At 38.1% G+C, this 24,253-nt stretch overlaps 1 protein-coding gene across 2 annotated transcripts in view; it reads left to right on the plus strand.

Annotated features, from left to right (window-relative positions):
* Positions 1-19,958, plus strand: part of plxdc2 (plexin domain containing 2) — an 81,311-nt gene extending 61,353 nt beyond the window's left edge. For both annotated transcript variants that reach the window (XM_034862038.1, XM_034862037.1), the window contains exons 10-14: positions 6,142-6,202; positions 6,446-6,596; positions 11,879-11,917; positions 16,175-16,341; positions 18,311-19,958. In XM_034862038.1, the coding sequence (XP_034717929.1) occupies positions 6,142-6,202; positions 6,446-6,596; positions 11,879-11,917; positions 16,175-16,341; positions 18,311-18,430 (538 nt within the window). In that variant the 3' untranslated portion in view covers positions 18,431-19,958. The remainder of the gene's footprint in view (positions 1-6,141; positions 6,203-6,445; positions 6,597-11,878; positions 11,918-16,174; positions 16,342-18,310) is intronic.
* The last annotated feature ends 4,295 nt before the right edge of the window (positions 19,959-24,253 follow it).

Raw genomic sequence — 24,253 nt, forward strand, 5'->3', positions numbered from 1 at the left:
AAGAACCGGAGGGTAATTGGTTCAACTCCCAGTGCGGACCAAAGTACCGAGTGTGGATTGGTAGCTGGAGAGATGCCAGTTCACCTGGGCATTGCCAGGTGCTCTTGAGCAAGGCACGTACCCCCCGCCCCCCCCCAATCGCTCAGGGTGCTGGTCCAGCACTGGCACCCACCTCACTCTGACGTCTCTCCATTTGTGCATGCAAAGGTCCTGTGCATATGTGTGTATTTCAGGCGTGTGTGTAGTGATTCTAACAAAACAGAGTGTAAATAGTAATTTTCCCACTGGGGTTCAGTCAACAGTATAAAGTATAAATTATAAAAAATGATCGCCATTTTTAGCCATTGTGGAACCAAAGGCAGGCTGGAACGCATGTTAATGTTAAAATACCTCATAAATGAAATTGTAATGCCATGGGACCTTTAAAAACTACTTGTCTGACAAACTGTACAAAACTAAAGACAAATTTTGATAAGCAGCAAATCAGCCAAATTGGAAAATTCTTGTCATGCTTAAAAATGTTATTGAAACAATTAATTGATTATCAAAATAGCCCCAAACTTTCCTGTTGATTGATGTATCGACTAATTGTTTCAGCTCTGACTTTCACACCCATTAACTCTGGTCTGTACATAATGTAATCCATGCACAACTGGCTTTTTAGGAAGGTTTGAATTTTTTGGGGTATGAATTTTAATTCAAAAGACTTTCATATTAAAAGAAGTGTTTTTTAGTACAAATATAAATTCTGCATACAAAACAAATACTTTACTTTTAAAACTTCATTCAACATCTCTATCCAGCTGAAAGCATTTATGATCATGAAATCCCTTTTTAAAAATCTTGCCATTTGTAGTATTGGTGAATATAGCTGTTCACATTTCTGTAATAGAATTAATATCTTTACATTTGGATGTATAATGTTCCCAAAAAACATTTTTAAAATTTTAAATATAGGCCAAGACAGGTTTGGGGCTAACAGTACACCAGCATGGCTGGCAGCAAAAGTTTGATTTACTGAATAATTCAGCGATAATACAGTAGATGCTCAAGAACAATCAGCTGAACCAATCAGAGATAAGTTAGTTACAACTATACATATTGTGGACACAATTTTAAAACCACAGTGAATGTGCCAAAGTGGAAAAAAATGATATTAGAACAACTTAAATTTAGTCAAGGTTAAACTAATGTTTTGTTGGTGGTTTGCATATTTCAGTATAAAACATAACCCATCTGGAGTACCCACAGTCCATAGACTTCTCCTAATACAGTACAAATGATGAAACATTACAAGTAAGCTGTCTACAGTATCTCGGCTGCCATTGCGCTCACTGAATGGGAATGTAGTTGTACGATTTAGATGAGCTAGCAGCTCATTTTAACATTCAATCGACTCACATCTGCTCTGTCAACCTCTGCTCCACTTTTTATCTTATTCTTCCCGTCTCCCTGCACTTCAAACAAAAGTAAATATTTGAGCTGCTAAAGAAGTGTTGGCATTCCTCCCCAGAATGTCTTGACAGCTGAAATGTGAGCTGATGTGGGTTTTTTTTGTTTTGTTGGATAGAAAAAGTTTGAGTTAAAATGATAGACAGGAAAAATACATTATGGAGACGGGAGAGTTGTGTTATCATGCACAGACTGAAAGTTAAGAAAACTTACAAGTCAAAAGATGTTTACTGTCCTAATAAATGTGTGAATTTCAATGTTTTTTGGAGGTTGTTGTTGGGGTTCGTACAGTCAAACTCGGGGCAGCCACTGTCTCGTCTCTTGTGTGCAGCTGCCTTTTGAATGCCTCATGCATCAAATATTAATCTGCCACTCTTTTATTTTGAACTCATAATTTATTCTCTGAGTAATGTGGTTGACTGCCAAGTGCAGCACTTCTGCTCTGTCCATTGAGATTTGTTATACAGGACTTACAGTACATTGAATTTGACTTCCCCTCTGCTTTGCATCGTTTCATGTTTCTGCCTTTAACAGAGATAAACAAATGTACTACGCAGCAACATGGACAAATGTTTTCCCTTTCAGCAATTTATGGCCGCTGTGGAGAGATACTGAATGCCTCTAGCAGTGATCTCATTAAGATGCATTTTAATTAGCTTTTAACTATGTTAATATCTGACTATTCAGCCTTACTCTGCCCTCTGTATCCTTCAGCCACTTCCCTTGAAAAAGGCGAACACGCTTTAAGCATGCGCTAATTAAAAGCAGTTGCGGCCATGTTGGCTCCCGGGTTAATGAAAGACACGAAGATGAAGATGAAGTTTTAAGAGAACAACCTAAATGTACTTCTCGCACATGAAGTGCTGGGAACTTGAGAGCACAGTACCTATCTCATGCTAACTTCTGAACTAAATCAGTTTGTTGTGGCAGATGTGCCGCTGGTACTGAAGCAGGTTAATAAAGCATGACAGGTAGATCCACAGTAGGCCATAAGTGCCTGTGTAGTCAAACACTGATGTGTTTAGAGGAACTGAAGGGATTTGTTTACCAAAAGAAATCAGCTGGCGAGCATTACAAACACAATTTTTTTTTTTTATGAGTGGCTGACAGATATTGGGATTTAATATGTCGTAGTCTCCGAGGAAATTGTTATTGAATACTTTTATAGTTAGAAATTGTGTAAGAACACTTTCATCAGAAATTGAAAGAAGGTATGAAAGAATTTTTCAGTTTGTTTACTTAAGTAAATCTAAAAATGCAATAATATAATAATACTCATTACACCCACTACACCAATGGATATGGTAAACTTTTTCTGAGAATATGAAACGTTAAAGCTTTATTTTAACTTTTTTGTATTAATAAACGTCTGCTACATTCAAGCCATTGCCAAATAGGTTGAAACAAAGCTAATTATCAGCTCCACAAAACCCTCTCTGTATTTCTCAGTATTGCTAAGTTTAGAAAATTGTGTTTTCGGGCAACTTTCAGACGCAAAAACCTGTTTTTGAAGAGTAATTTTTTGTTAATCCTCTTTGTCCTCCTTGGCTACAAGTAACTGCGTGGAGAATGGTTGGGGATGGTGCACGATGACAGAAAAGATTTTTGTCATGTGGATGCCATGACAGTGTTGTTGTTAATACTTAGAATTCCTCATGGGGGAGAAAGAAACTACGCATTATAACTTTAAGGACTTAATCAGAGGGATATTTGGTTGATTTGGTGACACCCCGCGTTTCACCACTTGCATGCTGAAAGCTCTAATACAGCTGTAGGAGAGTGAACAATAAACACAACAAACATTGAGGGAGATATCAATGTGTGCTTCGTTTTTCTGTGAATTCGATGGCGGACTCCTCCACTAACATTGAAAACTGCTGCATAGAGAGGCAAATACAGAATGTAAATGCATTCAATGGTTTTTGCTGGAAAAAATTGCAGACCATAAAAAGTATCAAAAACATTGATTAAATGAAAAGCTGAAAGATTATCATTTGTTGATCTACCCTTGAATTGCCCAGAGTTCCACATCCAGATGTATGCAGACAGTTATTTATACCCATGCTAAAACAAGAGACCAAGCTGCTTTAAATCTCACTGCAGCATTGAACAAAGTATCAGACTGGTTAACTCACTGTTGTTTTAGTTATAACATGGCAGTACTGTGGGCATTCAATAGAAATGAGACACATAAACCTGACCTCCTAGTTCAAAGGAGAGGTAGTAAATATTGTTGATAACTTTAAATATCTTAGCATAATTACTGATTCTTGCTTAAATAAATAAAAAAACATATAAAAAGGTAGTCTGATGTACTTAAGACATCTTAGACACCAACGGCCTCTCTGCACTCCATGACTATACATTTTTATTATTGTGCCACAAGCTGATCCAACGCAGGCGTGACTACGCAGAAACAATTATACACTCTTTGCAATCAGTGAAAATTCTCACATAAAAAAAAACAAGAATATATCATCATTGTTACATCATTAAAAAGAATAATTTATTGACCTTTGACAGTTTTCTTTGTTAAGCAGATATGTGCCTAATGTATGAATCAATTCATGGTCTTAGGCCACCGCCACTTGATCAGTGTGTGTGTCAATTTGCAGGGACAATACTAGGTATTATATAGTTTTACAGTTTTATTGTATATAGTGACTGCTCGGACAAATTTAGGAAAACTGTTCTCGGACAGTCAGCATTTGCAGTCCCACCTAAATCAGAGAATGCACAAGCTTTAGTATTTTCAAAGCAACACTTAAAACATGGCTCAAGACAAATCAATAATTTGATCACTGATCTAAACCTTTGGATGGAACCAACCAACTCTGAGACGGTTTATATAGCCAAACATTTTTGTAAGACATTTTATATGTGAAATACTGTTTGTAATATTGCCAACTGTTGGCTTGCAAACAGTGTTGCTTTTTAACTGTTATTATATTTGTAAATTGTTTTACTTTATTGTTTTTAATTCGTTCCAGCCAGTGGACCGCAGATGCAAATTATCTATATAGCGCTAGTGCAACATTTGTGCTGTGCATGGCCCCTGTTAAATAAACAAAATAAAAATTAAATGCAAAGAATACATGACTTCCATGAATTTGAGATGGTGTCTCAACAAATGGGAAGGGAACCCAATAATATAATCTATCCATCCTGCTGTGAGTGTTGGAAACCTAAAGAGAGATATTCTCCCTCATGGGTTCATTTATATTCAAATGAAGCCCCTTGGCCCATTTCTAATTAAAAGCACCGTGGCTCACTGCGTTAGATGGCATCTAGCTGCGATGGATGCCATTGAGATGAAACAAAACACAAGCTCCACATAGGGACAAGTTAGACCTGCTCGGTAATATTGTGTCTCATTTTACTTCCCTCTCCTCCGTCTCAGCAGTTGGGGAAAAGTGGGGGATTAAGCGGAGGAATCTGTCTTGCCTGATTGAACAGATGAGGCAGAATTTTGCAGGGGTATTAAAAGGAATGGGATGATTAGAGAGGTAGGAAGATGAAAATGGACTTCTTCACATAAAGCCATTACCATAACAATATGTTCACTTGAGAGATCGGTGCCTGCTGGGGAGGTCTAAAACTCTACTGGACTCATATTGTCCTCGCAGAACAAAGCACAGATACATTGCTGGCATTAAACCGCTGCGTTACTGCATTTTAAGTCCGTCATAGGTTGTGTTCATTTGTGTGCATTTTTCTGTACATCTCCCACCTGCAGTGGCAAATCATTTGCAGAAAGCTTTTCAACTTTAGTTTGACTGAACACAGTGTGAGTGGGTTTACTGCTTTGCATACTAACTTTTCCTCCCAGACAGGATACAGTTTGTGGGCCTAGACAGAATAATGGCAAATTCACTAGTGGGCGATTTATAATTTTGAGCTGTTTACAGAATGGAGGATTAGTTGCTGCCGCCTTGATGGCTGTCTGCCTTTTGAGGTTATTACTCTGCAGCACCCTTATCCCAAGGCCTCATGACCCATTGAACTTCCCCCTTACAAATCCCATGTCTTCATACTGTTAAAAAAAAAAGGCAGAGGAGGTGCAGATGTTTGCTTTTCAGCTTGATTCAGAGAAGTAAAACCTGTGTTATTATGTAGAGTGATCATAATCATTTCTGACTCTTATGATGGTGAACATTTGTTAAAGTTTATTGTCATGTGGGAGATCTGTTGCTCTGAAGGAGCTTGAGACTTCAACATTTTGAACAGAAGGCCTGCATTGCCATGCCAAGTGTTTACGATGCTCTCTCTTTTTCTGTGTTTCTTCTCACCTCTCAAATGTCCACTGTTAAATAAAGAGGTAGAGAGGAAAGGAAACTCTGCATTAGAAACTGTGTGTGGGGAGTTTAAAGACTTAAGTGTTAACCAGCAAAGGGAAGGTATAATGAGTAGGAGCTTGATATTACCCACAGATGCGTTCCTTCATATTGTTCTGCATACAGACACATCATTAATTAGTGTCATCATATACTGTATAACAGTTGCATCAGCTTTATCATTTTACAATAGTACACACAGCTGATAGGAAGTAAAATTAAGTTGAGTTAAAACACAAAAATCAAGTTTATGGAGTGAGTTAACATGCAAGTCCCCCAACTTTATAGAAGTGCACTACTGAACCTCTTTTATTAGACTAAAGATTTGACTGACATTTGTTTCCTCTCCCGTCAGATGTTCCAGTGGCTTTGATCGCCATCGGCAGGACTGGGTGGACAACAGCTGCCTAGATGAGGTGAGCATTCAAGCTGAAAACAAGCTGATCAGACATGATTTTAAATGTGATAGTGCTTTAGATGTTTCTTTGTCCAGCTCGCTAATGATGAAACACGTGTGTGTGTGAAGCTGCCTGGAAGATCAATCCACTGCTACAGTATACAGGGGAACCCCTCTTAAATTTCACCCCTCCCTCCCACCCACACACACATTATTTATTTCTCTTAGCACGCAGCCATGACAACATTTTTTCATCTTTCAGACCAAGGACAAGATGTGTGACATGATCGACACCACGTATGTCTACCCCTTTACCACCGCGATTGCGCCAAAAACAACATCCAGGAGCAAAGAGGCCAATGCCAGGGACACAACCTCCTCCTCCCACCCTCCCACCAGCATCCCAACTGAAGGTAAAGTGGAAAAGAGTTGGAATGAGGCCACAGTGCATATTTTTTAGAAGCCCAGAGCTTTCCTTCAGGTATTGATGGATGCTCTGTTCTGGCAAGATTTTAAATGAAGTGCATTTGCTGGAACTGTTCTTTATTGGTATTGATGTGTTTCCTCTTTTATAACATGAGCAAGACACTTTTCTATCTTGGAAAATGCATAAATATGTAGGCCTACTCAAGCTCTACACACACAAAATTCATTCCAGATGGCAGGCAGTGGTGCAAGGCGCAGCAGCTGTGTTTGCCCCAACTTTTAAACAATGCAGTTTGAATTAGGACAAATCACTCCAAAATAGATGCACCCAAACAAACCTGTGATCATGTTGTTCAGCTCTGCTGGTTAGCAATTGATCTTTATTTTCAGAAACCTTTATTTCCTTTTCTGATGATGAATCCGTTGATGTATCAATCATATTCTTATCCTGGTATTGTTCTTCTTAATCGTTTTTCAGGTTAATCATGACGAACAAAGACCAGTTTTTCATTTTTGTAGGCTAAATGTTTAATAGGGAATTAGATTGAGCGCTGGCTTTTGTCACAGTAAGTGGAAAGTGACTTCACAATCATTTTGGAGTTTAATGAAATTGGCTCGATCTGTTCCAGATATTGAGGTTGTCTGAAAGCTGTACCTTCTTATTACCTGTGTTCTCTCTCTCGCTTCCAAGGTCTTATTTTACATTTTAGGGCTCTTTCTAGCCGGGTTCCATTACTGTGGCTTTTTAGTGAAAAATAAAAATGTAAAAAGCTGAACAGAGGCTATAAAGTATATTGTACTGATTTGTAACATGTGTTTGGTTGGACATATAGTGTATTCTTATAAGGCTGTAGTGAATATGGCTGAAGTTACAGATCAGTAGGACATACAGATTTTTAAAGATACTTTACAAGCCGGGTCGACTTGATCTTACAAAGTACCTACAGTTCAAGAGTAAAAACCCAACAGTAATTTAACAGTTATAGATGTATTAGCAATACATCTTCTTAGCTTCTCACATCAAGCACAGTGGTTGGCTTGGGCACAGTAGTTTATCCCACAGACACCTTCCTGCTGCCGGAAATATCCACCAGCAGACCAACTGTGTATTAATCTGCCACTGAAACGTTTTTAATAATACAAAAAAACTATAATACTGTACAAAAGAACATATTAAAATAGGTATCATAAGTATTATAAATATAATAGATTTGCAGTTCAGATTTAATTTCACCCTAGGGTCCTTTGCACCTTGACCTCTAGCCAAACACCCCCACCCCCCCGCTTGTTTTCCATTGGCGCTGTCAGTTAAATGGATTAGTTCAGGCGCTAATGGCTAATGGAACCAAAGGTGTATCTCGTAAATTACCACACTAATTATGCCCGGAATGGTACCTAACTTCTACAGTAGTACAAATATGTTCTATACTTCTAAAATGAGGCATTTGAAAGTATGTAAGTACACCAGGAGGTTAATAAACTAACACTTGCCTGATGGCTTTTACTCTGCTTGTAAAAAAAATTAAATTCAAAAAGGGTTTGACATTTAGAGTAGAAAAGTACTCAAGGATTAAATGTTTAATCTTTCATCCTCACTGAGTTTGCAGCAGTTTGAGGGTGTCGTCCTTTGTTATTGCAGTGATTGAGCACGTCATTCACTGCACCCCAGCATTAGGCTAACCCAAATCACACTGCAGCATAAATTCAAAGTTACGTATCTAATGTAAATCCTCTTTGAAAGAAGCCCACTGTATTCTTCTGCCGATGATAGGAAAACGGCCAAGGTGTCCTTCTAAGTTTGTTTACGTACATTTTTTACTTGCAAGAGTTACTAGTTGGCTGGATTTAATGTGCTAATTTTCCCTTTTTATGACTTTTGTTTAATTTATTTTAGGAAACAGTAGGGCTGTGCAATTAATTTAATTTCAATTTCAATTTTGATGTTGGTTCCCAACATTCACCAAAATAGTATAATCGAGAAAAAACAGTTATTTTGCCATGTTCTGTTTTGCAAGAACACTCTTATTTTGTCTTGTGTTCTGAATGTGCCCCCACCCGAAGCCATAAACTCTCTCGATACAGTCAGGGAGGCAGGTCGTGTGCATAACATCCGCTGGAATTGAAAAACTTGAGTAAAGATTGCTGAAGGAGGACAGCCACTGCAGTGTTTGGTGAGGCAAAAAAGGCAAAACCCAATTCTGTTGTCTGGGAACAGTTAACGTTAGCTAACCCTGTGACCCTGTGATTCATCTTAATCAGCTCCAGACGTGGTGTCACTGATTTAAAATGATAGGCAAAAGCCACTTACTCCCCTGCTGTCATCAAATCAAACACTGTGTAAATATTCATACCAAAAGTACACAAACTGTACTGTATGTCTTGTCTTCTACCGTGCTCATCTTGTGTTAACTGTATGAGATGTCTGGGATGCACAATGGGCATGCATTGGATTGAGGTGACTGACAACAAATCATTTCAGATATTCACAAATATCCCGGTAATTCATTTGCAGAATTTTCGTTTTATTTTCATTCCATTTTTTTATATACTGTATGTATTTTCATAATGTAAAGGATAAGGCTGGTGTTATTATGTTTTTTCCAATTGTCAACTAATCCAATAGAAACCACAACCAACAATGCATTAGTCTTAACACTTAATTTGGTCCCCAGCCCTGAATCCCATTCATCTCCACTAAAGACAAAAACAAAAAGGTCTTGAATGTACATGGTTTCATTGTTAAAGAGGCTCAGTAATTGGTGGACATTTTGAAGGCAGACTAACAGGTCTTTGAGGGTCAGAATTGTAGCTGATAGACAGGTGTTCAAATACTTATTTGCAGTTGTATCTTACAAATAAATAGTTAAAAAACCATACATTGTGATTTTTTAGATTATGTCTCTCCCTCTGGACATGCACCTAATATGACAATTTCAGACCCCTCCATGATTTCTAAGTGGGAGAACTTATTTTCCTCACTGTATAGCATATTTAGATAATAGTGAGATATAATAATAGTGAGATGAGTTCAGATTTAAAATATCTTCAGACTTGGAATGATGGAATGAAGGATTGTTTGACGTCATGAGATAAAACACATAAATCAGAGTTTTAGCTAGTGGCACACTGCAAACAATCTATCTTCATGGTCCCTCAGCAAGGACTCTTGGCTCTTTCTAAGGCAAGGCTTTGAACTTGTCTGTGCTCAGTTACAAACTGAAAATGAAAAGGTGATTATATTTTTGGGTTGTTGTTCCTTAAGAATGTGCTTCCTATGGTAATTGTGGAAATTTAATTTGTGTGGTTAATATTTGGTGTATTGATATTATTCATCCTGTCCACCTCCTCTAATTTATTTTTTTCCCTTTACTACCTTTCCTTTGTAACTACTATAAAGCAACGTGGTATTACATTAACTTACTAACATTTAGGTTTTAAAGTCTTGTTTTTCCAAAACAACTACATTCTAAAAATGGTAAGGAAAATTTAATTTTTTTAAGAGAATACATAACTTGAGTTCGAGAATCTTTATAGTACAGCACCTGAAGTGTTATTCCACTCTGTTCCTATCTTGTGGATGGGTTTATAATCTATTGTTGAGTTTTTATTTAAGGTTTTCTACAATCAAGCCTGGGTTATTCATGATTTCTTTCTCACAGAAAGGCATTTTCTTTCATCGCTAAGTGAGGTAGTAGCCAAAATTATCTCCATCACACCCCCATTAATCATCTTGTGGGGGTTAAGTTTAAATGGACACTTCATCGCAGTTGGGGCGCTGGATGGGCTGCTGTGATGAGGATGGATGCAGTGTGAAAACTGTCCATCTGAGAGACAGAAGACAACACCTGATCCTACAGCTCAAACCAGGGCCTGTTGAGAGGACTAAAATGCGTTTGGTTCAAATCTGTGTGATTGTATTTGTGTGTGTGTGTGTGTGTGTGTGTGTGTGTGTGTGTGTGTGTGTGTGTGTCCAGGAGGTCAACTGGTCATTCTGCGGTATTTGTTTTGTAGCTGACGCAAAGAAACTCCTTGCATTTTCTGACACGTACAGAGGATCGGTTTCCCCAGCTCGCGCCTGTCTCTTCAGCTGCAGGGGTCAAAGGTCAAGTTAGAGAGCTGGCTGGGTGGCTCACGATGGACAAGAAAGTGAAAGGAAGGAATATAGACATAAAGAGAACTGTGTATGTGTGGATGGAGAAGTGTTTGGCTGTGAGAAACCCAACCGTGGAGAGTTTTAATCTCTCTCAATTGACATTCAATTAAAGTTGATATGCCTTCTACAGAGTAAATACATTCAGGTGCCAGGTAAAATTTACAACGTCATGAGCTGAAGTAAGAGACCGTCTCGAAAGTACATGCCACATTAGAGCAGTTTTTAAATTTGTATGTATTTATCTGTTTTTAAATATTTTGGATTAACTTTGCATTCATCTTAACAGACTCTCAATATGTACATAGCCTCAGGTGTTTGAAGAAAAATCGGCTAAATAGCCAATTAAAACCCTGGGAAGTATGAATTGCAGTAGAAAATAATTAAACATAGAAAATGAAGCATAATCCATTTTCAGAGTAAACGCGTCCAGAGTAGATGTTACTTTTCTCTCAGCTCTGGTATAAATCAAAACTCAGTTATAAATATACATATTTTTGTGAAATAAACAGCAATAATAAAATAAATAAACTAGCAACAGACTCATAGGCTTCTTTTTCTATTAACCAATGAAGATGATCCATATTCATGACCCTCACTCTGGCGTCAAATTGACTTGGACAAAATTGAATGCGGTCTCTTACAGTACAATATCTAATTTAATGATTCATTTTAGACATCCAAATGTGGCTGCATTGGTTCTTTTGAAAATTGAAATAGAAAATCCTTTTGAATTAAATTGTTCAGTGTAATATATCTGGTAGTGTATGTGCTGAATTTGCATAATGTGAATCCTACGGTGTGCGTAAATGCCTGCTACCCTTCGAGGAGAAGTGGGTCACACTACATTTCCATATTTCACATGTATAGTTAACCCCAGACAGCTTTTATATGCTGAATTATGCATGCTGGACCATTATAGTCAAAGCTTTAATCAGATTTTAAGTGTAGTAAATTTCATGTGGAAAGGAAGATGGTCCACTAATGAAAGAAGCTTTATCTCATTTGGGACCTTCTGGGAGTTGATTACATCGTCAGAGCTTTACAAACAAACTACAAAGAGAAATATTGATTATTATTTCTGAACGCTCACATCTTTCTCTCTTTGTCTCCTCACAGATGATACCAAGATTGCACTGCATCTCAGAGACAACCAGGGTAGGTCTCTATCTTCCCATGCTGTGGCATCCAATAACTGTTGTTGCTATGTGCCTTTTCTCAACGCTGTGTGTGTGTTTATTTGTCTGCCTCCTGTTTCTGTTGAAACCACTGAGGAATTGGTCCCTGATTGCTTTTTGATCTTTTTGGAGGATGTGTGGCTCAATCAGCTGATAGACTTTGTCAAACTATAATGCTTAACTGTCCTTTGTGGGTTGCAGCAATCAATTATAGTGTCTGGAATGGTGGGAGGGAAGACCAGGGAGAGTATAGGCTGTGTGTCCAAAAGGAGCAAATAAAGTCACAAAGGACACATAAAAACCACGTAGATGATTTTTTTTTCAGTAAGACATGGCTGTTTTCCTGCAAGGCAGAGGTAGAAAAAGCAGTAGCTGCACAAACATGAAAATACAGTGGCTCTTTGTATTGTCAACTTTATGCGTGTTTTAATGAAACGCTTGCATTAAGACATCATTCTTTATTTGATGCGTTATTCACATAAATTACATCAAAATATCACAAATAATTTGACAGTGGTTGATGTTTAAAAAAATGCTGCAATTGTCTCAGCACCTTCAGCATTTTCTTATGTACTGAGCACTTATATGTGAAAAACATCCATACCCTGAAATGACCTCTCCAATCCTATCAGTTTTCCGGAGATAGCCTCTCAAATGTTTCCAGCTTGAGAGAATTGGAATTTGCCGGCTTCTATCACACTTTCATTACACAAACGCTGCATGTCTCTCCTCCCTTCGCCTGGCACTGTGATGATATCTCTCTGTGGGCCATTTTTTTCTTCATGCATCTAAGCACATACCTGCCAATATTGTTGATTTTGTTGAAAAGCAATTGGGAGGAAGTCACCAGGATGATCACATTGTTAGGGGAAGACATAAAAAGCAAGAATTTCTACTGCCCAGTTAGTTAGTAAATGTTATTAGTATTTATCCATGTTTTATAGAACAGACAGTGATTAGAGTGGTTTTAAAATGTGTCTACTTCATGCCAGTCGACTTAGATGATCCAGGGTGTCTTCACTTGTTCAGTTCTCATGTCAGCCAGTTACACCAAGGTGTCCTCTGACATTGACTGTGGTAGGAAACGTTGAGGTGGTTACGGCTACAGTAAGTGCTGAGATAAGAAACAGCCCTTTCTCTGGAGTTTCTACTCAACACCCCCACTCTTCAGCACCCATTTACGAGACTCTGAATTATAGGTTTGCTTGTTTTATATTGTCAGTTTCCAAAAAAAAAAACATTAGCCAGGTGAGAGAACGGTTGTGCTTCAGAGCTGAAAAAGGCTCAGCTTGGCAGGGTTTCCGTTGGTCTCATTTGTCCTTTATGAAAAGCTCTAATGTATTTGATTGCCTTCTAAGAGCTTTGCTGCCCATTAGTGCATACTCAGTGTCCTCAGGTTCTCGCAGGCATAAGGGCAATGCTGATGGAGAATGAATTCAGGGCAATTAGCTTGAGACGTGCCATTTCTGCATCCGGACTGAATTGTGCTACAATGATAAATATTACCAAACATTTCCGTAATTACAAACTCATGAATATTCTAGCCATGCTAACAGCCCAGCTCTATGGATGACAATGTCTATCGGGCTACACTGAAATATCTCAACAACTAGAGCTGCAACAGACTTTTCACTTTTTTCACAATTTTTATTTTTGTCTTTTTTATAAATATCTTTGGGTTTTATACTTTTGGTCAGACAAAAGAATTTAAAATTGGTAAATAGGCAATAGGATATTTTCCCTATTGATTGACCCGGTAATACTGTACATTAATCATCGTTTAGACATTCATTGGTCACAGCACTATCAGCAAACAATTGGATGGGCTGAAATTAAGTTTTATATAGACGTTGATGATGCCCACAGGATGAACCCTACTGACTATGGTGATCCTCTGTATTTTTCGTTAGCACCCCCAACACTTTACATTTCCAATTAATTGTTTTGGTTTATGACCAAATACCTGCAAAACAAGTGAGATTTACATCAGCCTTGGCTGATTAGCTTTATATAATTAGCATTTGACCGCATGCTTTCACACTAAATTAACCTGGTGAATTATAGCATTACACCTGCTAAACATCAATGCATTTGGCTTAAAGCACCATTGTGCCAAAGTACAGCCTCACAGGGCAGCTAGCATGACTGGATACTCTTAGTGCACTTCCAACTGTATTGTCACACAAATGGCAAAACAAAGCAGGCATGAAGACTTATTACTATATATGTGTTGTTTGCTGGCCTGTCTTTCAACAACCCACTTTGACCAAGTATAAACTCTGCTGTCCTTTTGTTATAAATAATCTGCTTGCAGGAATCCAGATAAAATTGTCAGTCAGAGCTCCTCCATGGGCCTGATCCGACCTGTCTCCGCTAGCATCCTGCTGCTTATTTAGCTGCAAGGCTTTTGATTTCTCATTTTGTCTCCATCTCTGCTCAGTCGCATGCCCCCTGCTAACCTTCTAACACCCCAGACTAACAGCCTGCCACATTGTTTGGGCTTCCAGCTGACCAAGAGATCGCTCTTGGACTCCTCAGCTCGGATAGATAAACCCAAGAAAATGCCTTTCTGAGAAGACAAGAGAAAAATAAAACTACCTCACAATGTGTTTTTAAGGATTACGTAGCGAGAATGTCATTATGTCATTGTTTCTGCTAAATTGTTTTCCTCTAAAAAGTAGGGCTCCTGCGTTCCTACGTTTAAGGCTGACTGACGGTAAACTCTGAGCGCTATCATGAATAACACTATTTGACACCAAAAGGCATTATGAAAACAGTTTTCAGTCAGATTATGGACAATGCAGGTAATATATTGTTTTGTTTAATGTGAAACTATATCAAGGGATGTTTCAGCACACCAAATAAACCATATGTTGTCTTTTTTGGAATTTCCAGTTAAGGAGTGCACATAATAGCTACACTGATTTACAGACCCACACATTCACATTGACTGCCAATACACACATTGGACAGGGTTGATTACCACCAGGTTGTTCTGTGTGCTGGAAATCAATGGGGCAGTACAGGGAGCCAGGGGAGAGGCTGGTTGGCTGACAAGCTCGGCAGTGGCTATAGTTGCTAATTAAAGCCGGGGAGGAGCCCGGGGAGGCGTTGTCAGGGAGGCATAGAAGAAGAAATCTGCAGCCTTGTGAATAGACTTGGGATGTACCTGCTATAAATCTGTGTGAGATAAGATGTGAGGACATCCTTGCGGTTTATTTCTTAATCACTTCATTAGTTTTCCCCTGATGATCAGTGTTTCAAAGCTGGGACTAAGAACAGTTCCTCTTTGTAGTTTTTTCTTCTATTCTTATTCAATGTGCTCTTCTAGCTGACAAATTGCAGGTGAAAATGATCTTGTTTTTTGTGTTGGGATAACATTTTGCATCCATAGATGAAAACCAATATTCCCAATAGGTTACAGGACGTTTTCATCAACTTCAAAAGAACTCTCAAAACACCTGCTGGGTCGACTCTGAATAAATGGAATCTGATATGAATCTGACAAAAGTTTAAAGACGAGCAATTTCTTCCAAAGGTCACTGAAGGACAGACTTAATATGTAGTTGATATACAGTCTCTTCAGTTTGCATTGCCACAACTGAAGGCTACAGAAGTTCTCTTGTCAGAATCTATAAGTTTCTTTCATCCTATTAGGAACAACTGCTGCTAACCTTGGTTTGGGCTTAACTCTTTAACTTGTACTTGCAGGAGAGAGGAGCTGATCATGAATACGCAAAGACCACAGAATGATCTTGCCACTGAGTACTAAAGACACTGTTTGAACATGACCCAATTGCTCTCAAAGTGAAGGAAATGTTCTCCTAATTATTTAGGACGGACACAAAAAAAACTATAAAATCCTCAAATGAATGTGAACGTATGTATTTTCAAACATACATGGCTGACGGGGCTTTGCGGCGTCACTGTTTTAAGTTTTGAAATCTAATGTCTCTCTTTTTCAATGTGATGACAATTAGCAAAATTTGGGCTACAAGTATGTACATTTTAAGGCATATTATGACATGTAAGAGAGTAGGGTATTGATGAATGATGAGTGCCCCCTGCTGGTCAACAACAGAACTGCAGTAGAAGGACATAAACATAATTTTGGTGAATACTTTCATCCAAAGTATCAAGTATGTGTTCAAGACACTGTATAACTAAAAGACAAAACATGTATCTGTATCTCTGTTTTAAAACCTGTAACATGCTATTTTGGTGTTTTGTTTTTCAGTGCTGCCTGCAGACAGTGCTGTAGACAGGAAGCCAGGTACACACCCTTTGCACACTGGTCTGATCCTTGGCGTCCTCCTGGTGATGTTCGTCATGGTCGGCGGCGTGCTGGTCACCGTGTACATCTACCATCACCCGACCTCTGCAGCAAGCCTCTTTCTCATTGAGGTGAGTGGAGACCAGTCTTGTGTAAAGTACTTGAAAGCAATACTTGAGTATAAGTACAAGTATGTTACCAGAAAACAATTTTTGTAGAAGTTCAAGTCCCTTTTTGGAATATGACTTGAGTCTTAAAGTCTGACATTTACTGTACTCAAGTATTAAAAGTAATTTTCTGATATTGTATGTTCTTAATTTTTAGAAATAAAAGTAAAGCAAAACCTTGATTATAATCTAATAGTAAAGTGTAATATTTGGGTTTTCCACACTCTCTTAAACATCAAATTTAAAATCTGACATCCACAAAGATTATAACAGAAACTGAATTTTATTTTTTGTTAGGAAGAATCTTTGACTCCAACGTACAGAAACTTTTCTTGCAAGAAACGAGTAACAAAGACACTTATGGAAAAATGTAGTGAAGTAAAAGACATACATTTTATTTAGGAAAAGTAATGGAGTAAAAGTTAAAGTTTCCAGAAATATAAATAACAAAGTAAAGTATAGATACATGAAAATTCGACGTAAGTACAGTAACAAAGTAATTGTACTTCGTTACCTTACAACATTGTTGAAGACGATACCATCAGGTGTTAAGAGGAGTTTGATTCCAAAATGAAATTGTTCATTAAGAATGAAGGTTTAGTCTTGACCTTGGAAACACTAGTTAAAAAAATAATCTCAAACAAGGTCCATTTAGTAGCTTTCTGAGATTTCAAGATTGACAGCTCATAGTAATTGACGTATTGCTTCAGAGGCCAAGTTTTAAACTTTTAAGCCAATGTGTACGAGACGTCTCTAAAGTACCCTGAAAAATACTGCTAAGGAAGACGCTCCAGAGCAGCTAGTTCAATGGACCTTATGGTATTCTTTGGAACTTTATTAGGTAATATTCTTAAAAAATAACATAAACAAAAATATTTGAACAATTTGTGGACCTATAAGATTAGTGTCTGTAGGTAGTAAGCTTGTGATTGAGTAAAAAAAAGATGAATCCTCTACAGTATGTGTTTCATATATTGAATGATTAATTACGCAATCATATCTTCCGAACTTGGAGGCATTTTGGAAGTTAAATCCACAATAATCTGTTCCCTTTCTTAATACATGAATGTGAATTCTGGGAGCATGAGTAGGAGCTGTTTGGAGAGTGTAGCACAGTGAGAACAAAACAAAACTTCTTGATCATGCTCATGTTCAAAGTTGTTCTCATTGTCTATATTACAAGGTCATTGTCATTCCCTGATGTGGATTTTACTCGCTAAAGTGAAGTCCTCTTCTTGGCATACAAAGTATACACGTTATAGTTAATGTTTTTAAAGGATAAGACTGGTGATATTTAATATTTGTTTATATGTCAACAAATCCTAAAAAATAAAAAATAACAGTGTTGGTCTCTCAATACTGTCTACACCATTTTTTAAAGCCTACATAATTTCCTAAAACTTCAGGTAACTGTAGCTTTTATTAAATGTTGCTCAAACACGAGTATATGTTACAGGCAAACAAAACAAAAGATATCTGCTTAACAAAAGTATTATTATTATTTTTTTTTTCTTGTAGTTTTTTTTTTTTTTGAAGTTCCTGTCTGATCACTTTTGGCTAAACTGCTCACATCTCAGACATGTCAAAACATCTCAGAATACTCGACACCTCAAATAGTTGCACACCTGTAATTTTTGGGGCTTTGTAGGACTGATAGCAGAAAGAAGGGTGCATACCATGGGCACTACTTTTTTTGTTCTATTTTGGTAGCACTATATAGAGCATATATTACACACTCAGACACAAATCAAATGGGGGGAGGGTTGGGAAATATAATGAACTACATGTTAGTATAGGGAGTTGATTTCCTACAGTCTGGCTCTCCTAAGATCACAGACATAGATCAACCTCAGCCCTAACCTTTCACCTTGATGACACTGCTATTTATCTAGAAGCTGTCCTCACACATGTTCTGTCCTGTCCTCCCTCACAGAGACGCCCCAGCAGGTGGCCAGCCATGAAGTTTCGCCGGGGGTCAGGTCACCCAGCCTACACAGAGGTGGAGCCAGTGGGCCACGAGAAGGAGGGCTTCATCGAGTCCGAGCAGTGCTGAGGGAGGAGGTGGTGTCTGCATCCCCGTGGCCCCCCTCCTGTGATGGGCCTCCTCCCTCCTGCTCCACAGAGACTTCTCACCAGGAACCCTCCTGGATCTGCTTATCAGTGTACACAATGACTCGTTAAGACTGCGGAATTGGCCGGTTGAGCGCTAGATGAGACTGGATACAGCAGCCGACAATATGAGCAAATAAAAAAAGCCCTTCAAACTGATCTCAGACAAACCCATTGTTCAGCTCCTGTTGGCGGAAAACTGCCCTACTGGGGACAGAGGAAGGGACCAGCATTGATGTCATCAACTCCGTCAGCATTGGTTATGATTTGCCATGGAGGGATTGAACAGCCTGACTGCCTAGACTGGATGTGGTTGAGGGGGGAGCAGGGTGAATTACACAATATATATTTTCAGAAACAATACAGAGTATGTGAACAGAGATTTCCACTTTATTGTCGGTGGGGTTATACTGTATAGGCCTTGGTATATCCATCAGGTTTTTACTTAGTTTCCTTTTTCTTTCAGTGTGTTGTTTTCCCAGGGGTTGGCACATTTAGTATCTGTACAGACCGTCGGTATTGCTTTTCAGTACCATAGCAGGCTTAATTGACTTTTCCACTGCCTGCTCCACACAGAGAGGCTGCAGCTGTGTGATATGACGTGAACTGCCTGTCACTGCAATTGATTGCAGCTTGGAGAAAAGCTAAAAATTTCAGCTGCGCTGTTAAATTTGTTTGTGATGTTTGACAGGTTTACTTTTCTAAAAAATGTGTAAGATGTTTTTTGCTCACTGAGAATATCTGTTTGTTTTTTAATGGGTGATGGGCACATGTTATCTTTTTTAATCATTTGATTGGTTCTTTGAATGATTCCTCACTTAATGGATATCATTTTGTGTATTTTTTGTTTGTTTTTATTTCCGCAGTGCTGTGTCATTGTGTCCCCAACTAGAGTTTGCACAATTTTTTTCTCATTTGACATGTGGTACTAATGCAAAATTACAAGACAGGCGCTTGTGTGTGTGTGTGTGTGTGTGTGTGTGTGTGTGTGTGTGTGTGTGTGTGTGTGTGTGTGTGTGTGTGTGTGTGTGTGCGCGCGCAAAAGAGAGCAGTTTACATTAGTGATGGATATCCACTTGCTTTATGGGTGCATATGTTTGAGCTGGCTCTGCACAGGGGATTCTTATTCATTTTAATCTGAGGTATCTGGATAAAGTTTGCGTGAGCCGGAAAACAAACTGGCATTGTTGGAGTTTTTCTTGATTTTTAAAGTTTATTTTCCTTTTCCAGTTTGTTGCCAGCATCACCAGACGGCTCATTAGTGTCAACACATTAATGTATATACCAAGGCAAAACATTTGCAGATTCAGGTAACTCATGGCAAACATTTTTAGTATAGCAGTATAGTACAGAAAAACATTTTTTATTTTTATTTTTTATGAGTGGCCTTTTTTTCTCTACTTTTTTACGTAAAAGTGAATACTGTTCCAATCATTACTGTCACCAATCAAAACACAAGGCTTCTGACTGAACACATTCAGACATTCACTTTTAATGTTAAAAATATAATCTCGAGACAAAATCATGTTTTTACACCAATGATTGTAGACTCAGTATCCTGGAATTCTACTGAAAAATAAAAAAGTGCAATATTACACCCTTTCAGTTTGACACTGTAAATAGCCTACATAAAAGTAACAATCATCTGGATTTTTTCACCTTGTCGTCATCACATTGAGACCAAAGACTAATTGTATTTTCAAGTATTTACCTCAACCTCCCCACAGCCTCAGCAGCTATACCACCATCCACAACATACTAGTTTTGGGGTTATAGGGGTGTTTTACTGACATTTACAATGTGTCATATGCATGTGCTCTAAACCCCTCCTCCTAACAACGACTGTCCAATCGTTACTTAGCAACCGTAACTAGAAATGGAAGCCTGTCGATCTTTGGATTTCTTCCATAGACTGTTATGCAGTCTTTGATTTCTCCACACATGCTCAAGCGGTGTTACATTGGATAAAAAGAGAGATACCCGACATTTAATAGTTTGGATTATATATATATTCTATATATACTTTGCAGATTTTAAACAAGCTCTGTGTCATGACAGTGGGTGTACAGATTTACGGCTTCTCTCCGGCACTAGGTTAGGTTTTTTCTCAATGCGGAGTGATGCCGGTGCGTATTATATGAACCAATCAGATTGCTTGATTTAACGCTAAGCTTCCCGCTAGCTAACGCTAGCTATCTAGTTGTGTTTTAGCAAATACATCCATGGTTGTGTTACAGGTTGAGTGTAAAAGGCCCTTTCACCACTAGCGTTAGGTAGATACTATTGTTTCAGACAGATGGTTAGCTAGCTGACAGGACGTCAGCGGTAAGTATTTTTACAATTCTGGAGTTTTCAAACATTGATTATGATACTGTATGCTACTACAAACATGTCGGCCTTCATCATATGAAACTAACGTTAGCAGTCATTTGCAACTTTATGCTCCCTTTTACAAAATGTGTGTTTTAAAATAGGTCCGTTGGAACAAAGTTTTCAACCCACTAATGGATCCAACGTTAGCCTATATTTTAGCTAGCTATAGTATGGTATGCTACTACGGTAGCTAAAAAAAGCTGTAGCTAACGTTACAGCTGATCAAATCGGCTGTCAGGCATATTCGACCGTCCTCTGCCAGAAATGAAAAGTCCAATTTTGTCCACCACTATCTAAAATGATGGACCTATTGTTTCAACTTTTAAAATTACTACGAATTTTGATGCTAAATGTTTTCATATATGTGAAAACGGCATGTTAAGTTTGAGAAGGAAAAACTCAACGTGGGTATCAACAGTAACTCGGCGGGGTTTAGCTAACATCTGTCTTCTTCATCCTACCCTCACCTACACACCCAAAGATGCACATTGGAGTCATTCCCAAATACCGAACTAAGGACTCACTGGCTGTTTTAAACCCTTGACACAGACCTGACTTTTTACAACCACTCTGATGTGATGCGGTATCATCGGTGTTTATCAGAGAGAAACTTTAGGTCTGCAAACCATCGATATAAAAGACCCTCTTTTATGGGTCCTCATAACTCCTTTCCACAGCCGTGTTTAACCGCCTTTAACCGTCTGTGTTTAACCAGTGAACAGAGGATTGCCTTCAACAGGACTCGGGCCTTTTTTTCATGCACACAGATATTCAGATTACAATTTCATTAAATAGTTTTCAATTACTTTCAGTTCTTCAATATTATTGAAATTGATCCATGCGGAGAAATGCTCTTTGCAAGTGCTTGGAACAGCTGTTTATATTACACTGCCACCAGAAACGGCAAGTGTTCTTTATGAAAATGCAGTGATAAAATGTGGCCGACGGTCGGATTTGTTTGTGTTACACACGTCTACACAACAGCCGAAACACTTCGATCATATAAACCGCAGAACGGAAGTCTTCCCTTGCGCCTCTGGACTTGACTAGTTAATCACTTTCACTCCCACGTTCTTAACAAAGTTAAGTGTTGTTGAGATCGGTTACTGCTTTTGCTTTGGACTGTGAGTCTGATTGAAAGATGTTAGGTCACACAGATTCAGCGACCCTTTCCAAAGCCTAATATAAAGAAACAACAACTGTGACCTTGTTTCATCTTTTCATGACACACAATAAGACTCAAAATCACACAGTATCATAGCTGTCTGTAATTTATGTAACTAATGTTGTTTTGATTACATTTGAAATAAACATTGTTGTTAAAAAACAAGGATATCTGTTGAATATTGCTATTTTACCCCTGTAAGTACATTTGATTATTTAGTAAGTAGTACGTAACTAGTATAGAGGGAGCATATTTAATATCCACTACTTAATAGTTCACCCTAATCGGTATTTGTGTATGCCATCACAGCAGAGAAACAAGGAGCAGATGTATGCTTCATTGTGGCTTGAATACCACCCTAATCTATCTAAAAATGCATATGAAAAAATATCTTGAAACAGATTAATTTGGGGAAGTTTTTTACTGTGAAAGCTCATTCTGCAAGTCAATCAAGGGACCATGAAATCTATCCACAGCAGCCAGTTTCATTTTTATAGAGAATCATTTTATACTTAATATCATCTATATCCGCCCTAAAAGAGAGCATGATTGCAAAAAAAATGCTGTCTGGTTTGTGTGAAATCCTTGGACCAGGTAGATAGTGGACCTCCCAGTCAATTGAGGACATAAAGCTCTACAGCAGTATAGAGAGAAAACTGAGATAACAAGACAGCAAAGTGGCAAAAATGGAGGAATGAGACAAGAGGAAAATATTATTAAGCAGTAGCCCTAAGGACAAAAGAGAATTCAACTTCTTTAAGTTTTGGTACTAGAGCTATAACTCAAGGATGGAGACAGGAAGTGATGAAGTTTTGCTACATAAAGACATGTGCTGCACATTTTAGCCTATAGAAAGTAATAAGTAGATGGTCATTGTTGGGACACTCACTATTACATTCCCCAAATTGAGTTAATGAATCTCTTGTAGGCAAGGTCATGTCAGTGCAGTGATTTATTCTGCTGCTGTTGTAAATATTTCCCATCACCTCTGAACTGTTTTTCTGCCATCTAGTGGTCAAATAGTGGACTACAACTGCTGTCCATAAAAGAAAGTAAACAAGGAGGATGGCCACATGGTGAGGTATAATCATGGGTGTAATGCATCATGTTTCAGTCATGTCTTGCATGAATCCTTTATTCTAAATTATTACATTATTAAACACAACTAATACTTTATGACCACAGTTTATCCTCTTTACACAACTATCTATGTTTCCTCTTATGATGGCTATTTAGTAGTTTACTAGTTTTAAGCTTTAGAGCGGAGACAATTAGTTGAGTAATCAATTAGTCATCAAATGTGCCAAATATTGCATGGTCCCGGTTTCACAAATGTGAGGATTAAGTGCTTTAATTGGTCATATATGACAACTGATAAGATAAAACAACTGATTTAAAGACATCAAAACAGGCGCAGACAAATGATTTTCTTCCCAATTTCCTGTGAATTCATAGACTTAATGATTAAAGGAACCATTAATGAGGGAAATAGGTATATAGGTTGCAGCCATAGTAAGCTTAATAGCTGTCTCTTCTATTTAAGCCAAAAGTTCAAAGGCTTGCAGTTACAGCCCAGGTGTTTAAAATGACCTCATAAACATCATTCAACAAATGAAATAACATTTTAGTGATAAGTCAATTATTCAAAGAACAGGCCCCAGAGTTAGATCAAAATATAAATTTATTTAAACCTAATAGAAGAACAACACAGTGCATTTCTAACAAGCAAATCTGGGCCAGTGTGGGCCAATGACACATGTTGCAGGCCTACAGAGGATACAGCTAAAATAATTAAGGAGTAACTTGATTCACATGCTGGACTCTGAAAGTAACTCAATAGCCATTACAAATACGGTCTGCTACAAAGACGGGTTGTATTAGGTGGCATGCCAAACAGTTTTATATACACGTCTGCTAAACCCTAACCTTATTTTGTGACTCTTGCGATCAATGTCAAAGACTTTTTTTCTCTTTAATAAATATTTTTCATTAAATGATTCAGCTGTTGTCTGACCTATTCATTTTGTTGCTTTAAAAACAAGAGTGCTGATTATCAGACTTCTTATTTGACCAAATACAGTATGACCCACATCAGTACCAGCGTTAAGGTACTTTTTCACGATGTGTTTTTGTCAACCCCCTCAATAAAATACAAATAAGATCAGTAACATAACCTTTAGGCACTAGTGTGGAATCAGTAGTTTACAGCAGACTTGTTTCCTGTCTCAG

Source organism: Etheostoma cragini, chromosome 22 (assembly GCF_013103735.1).
Source record: "Etheostoma cragini isolate CJK2018 chromosome 22, CSU_Ecrag_1.0, whole genome shotgun sequence".
NCBI classification, from domain to species: Eukaryota; Metazoa; Chordata; class Actinopteri; order Perciformes; family Percidae; genus Etheostoma; species Etheostoma cragini.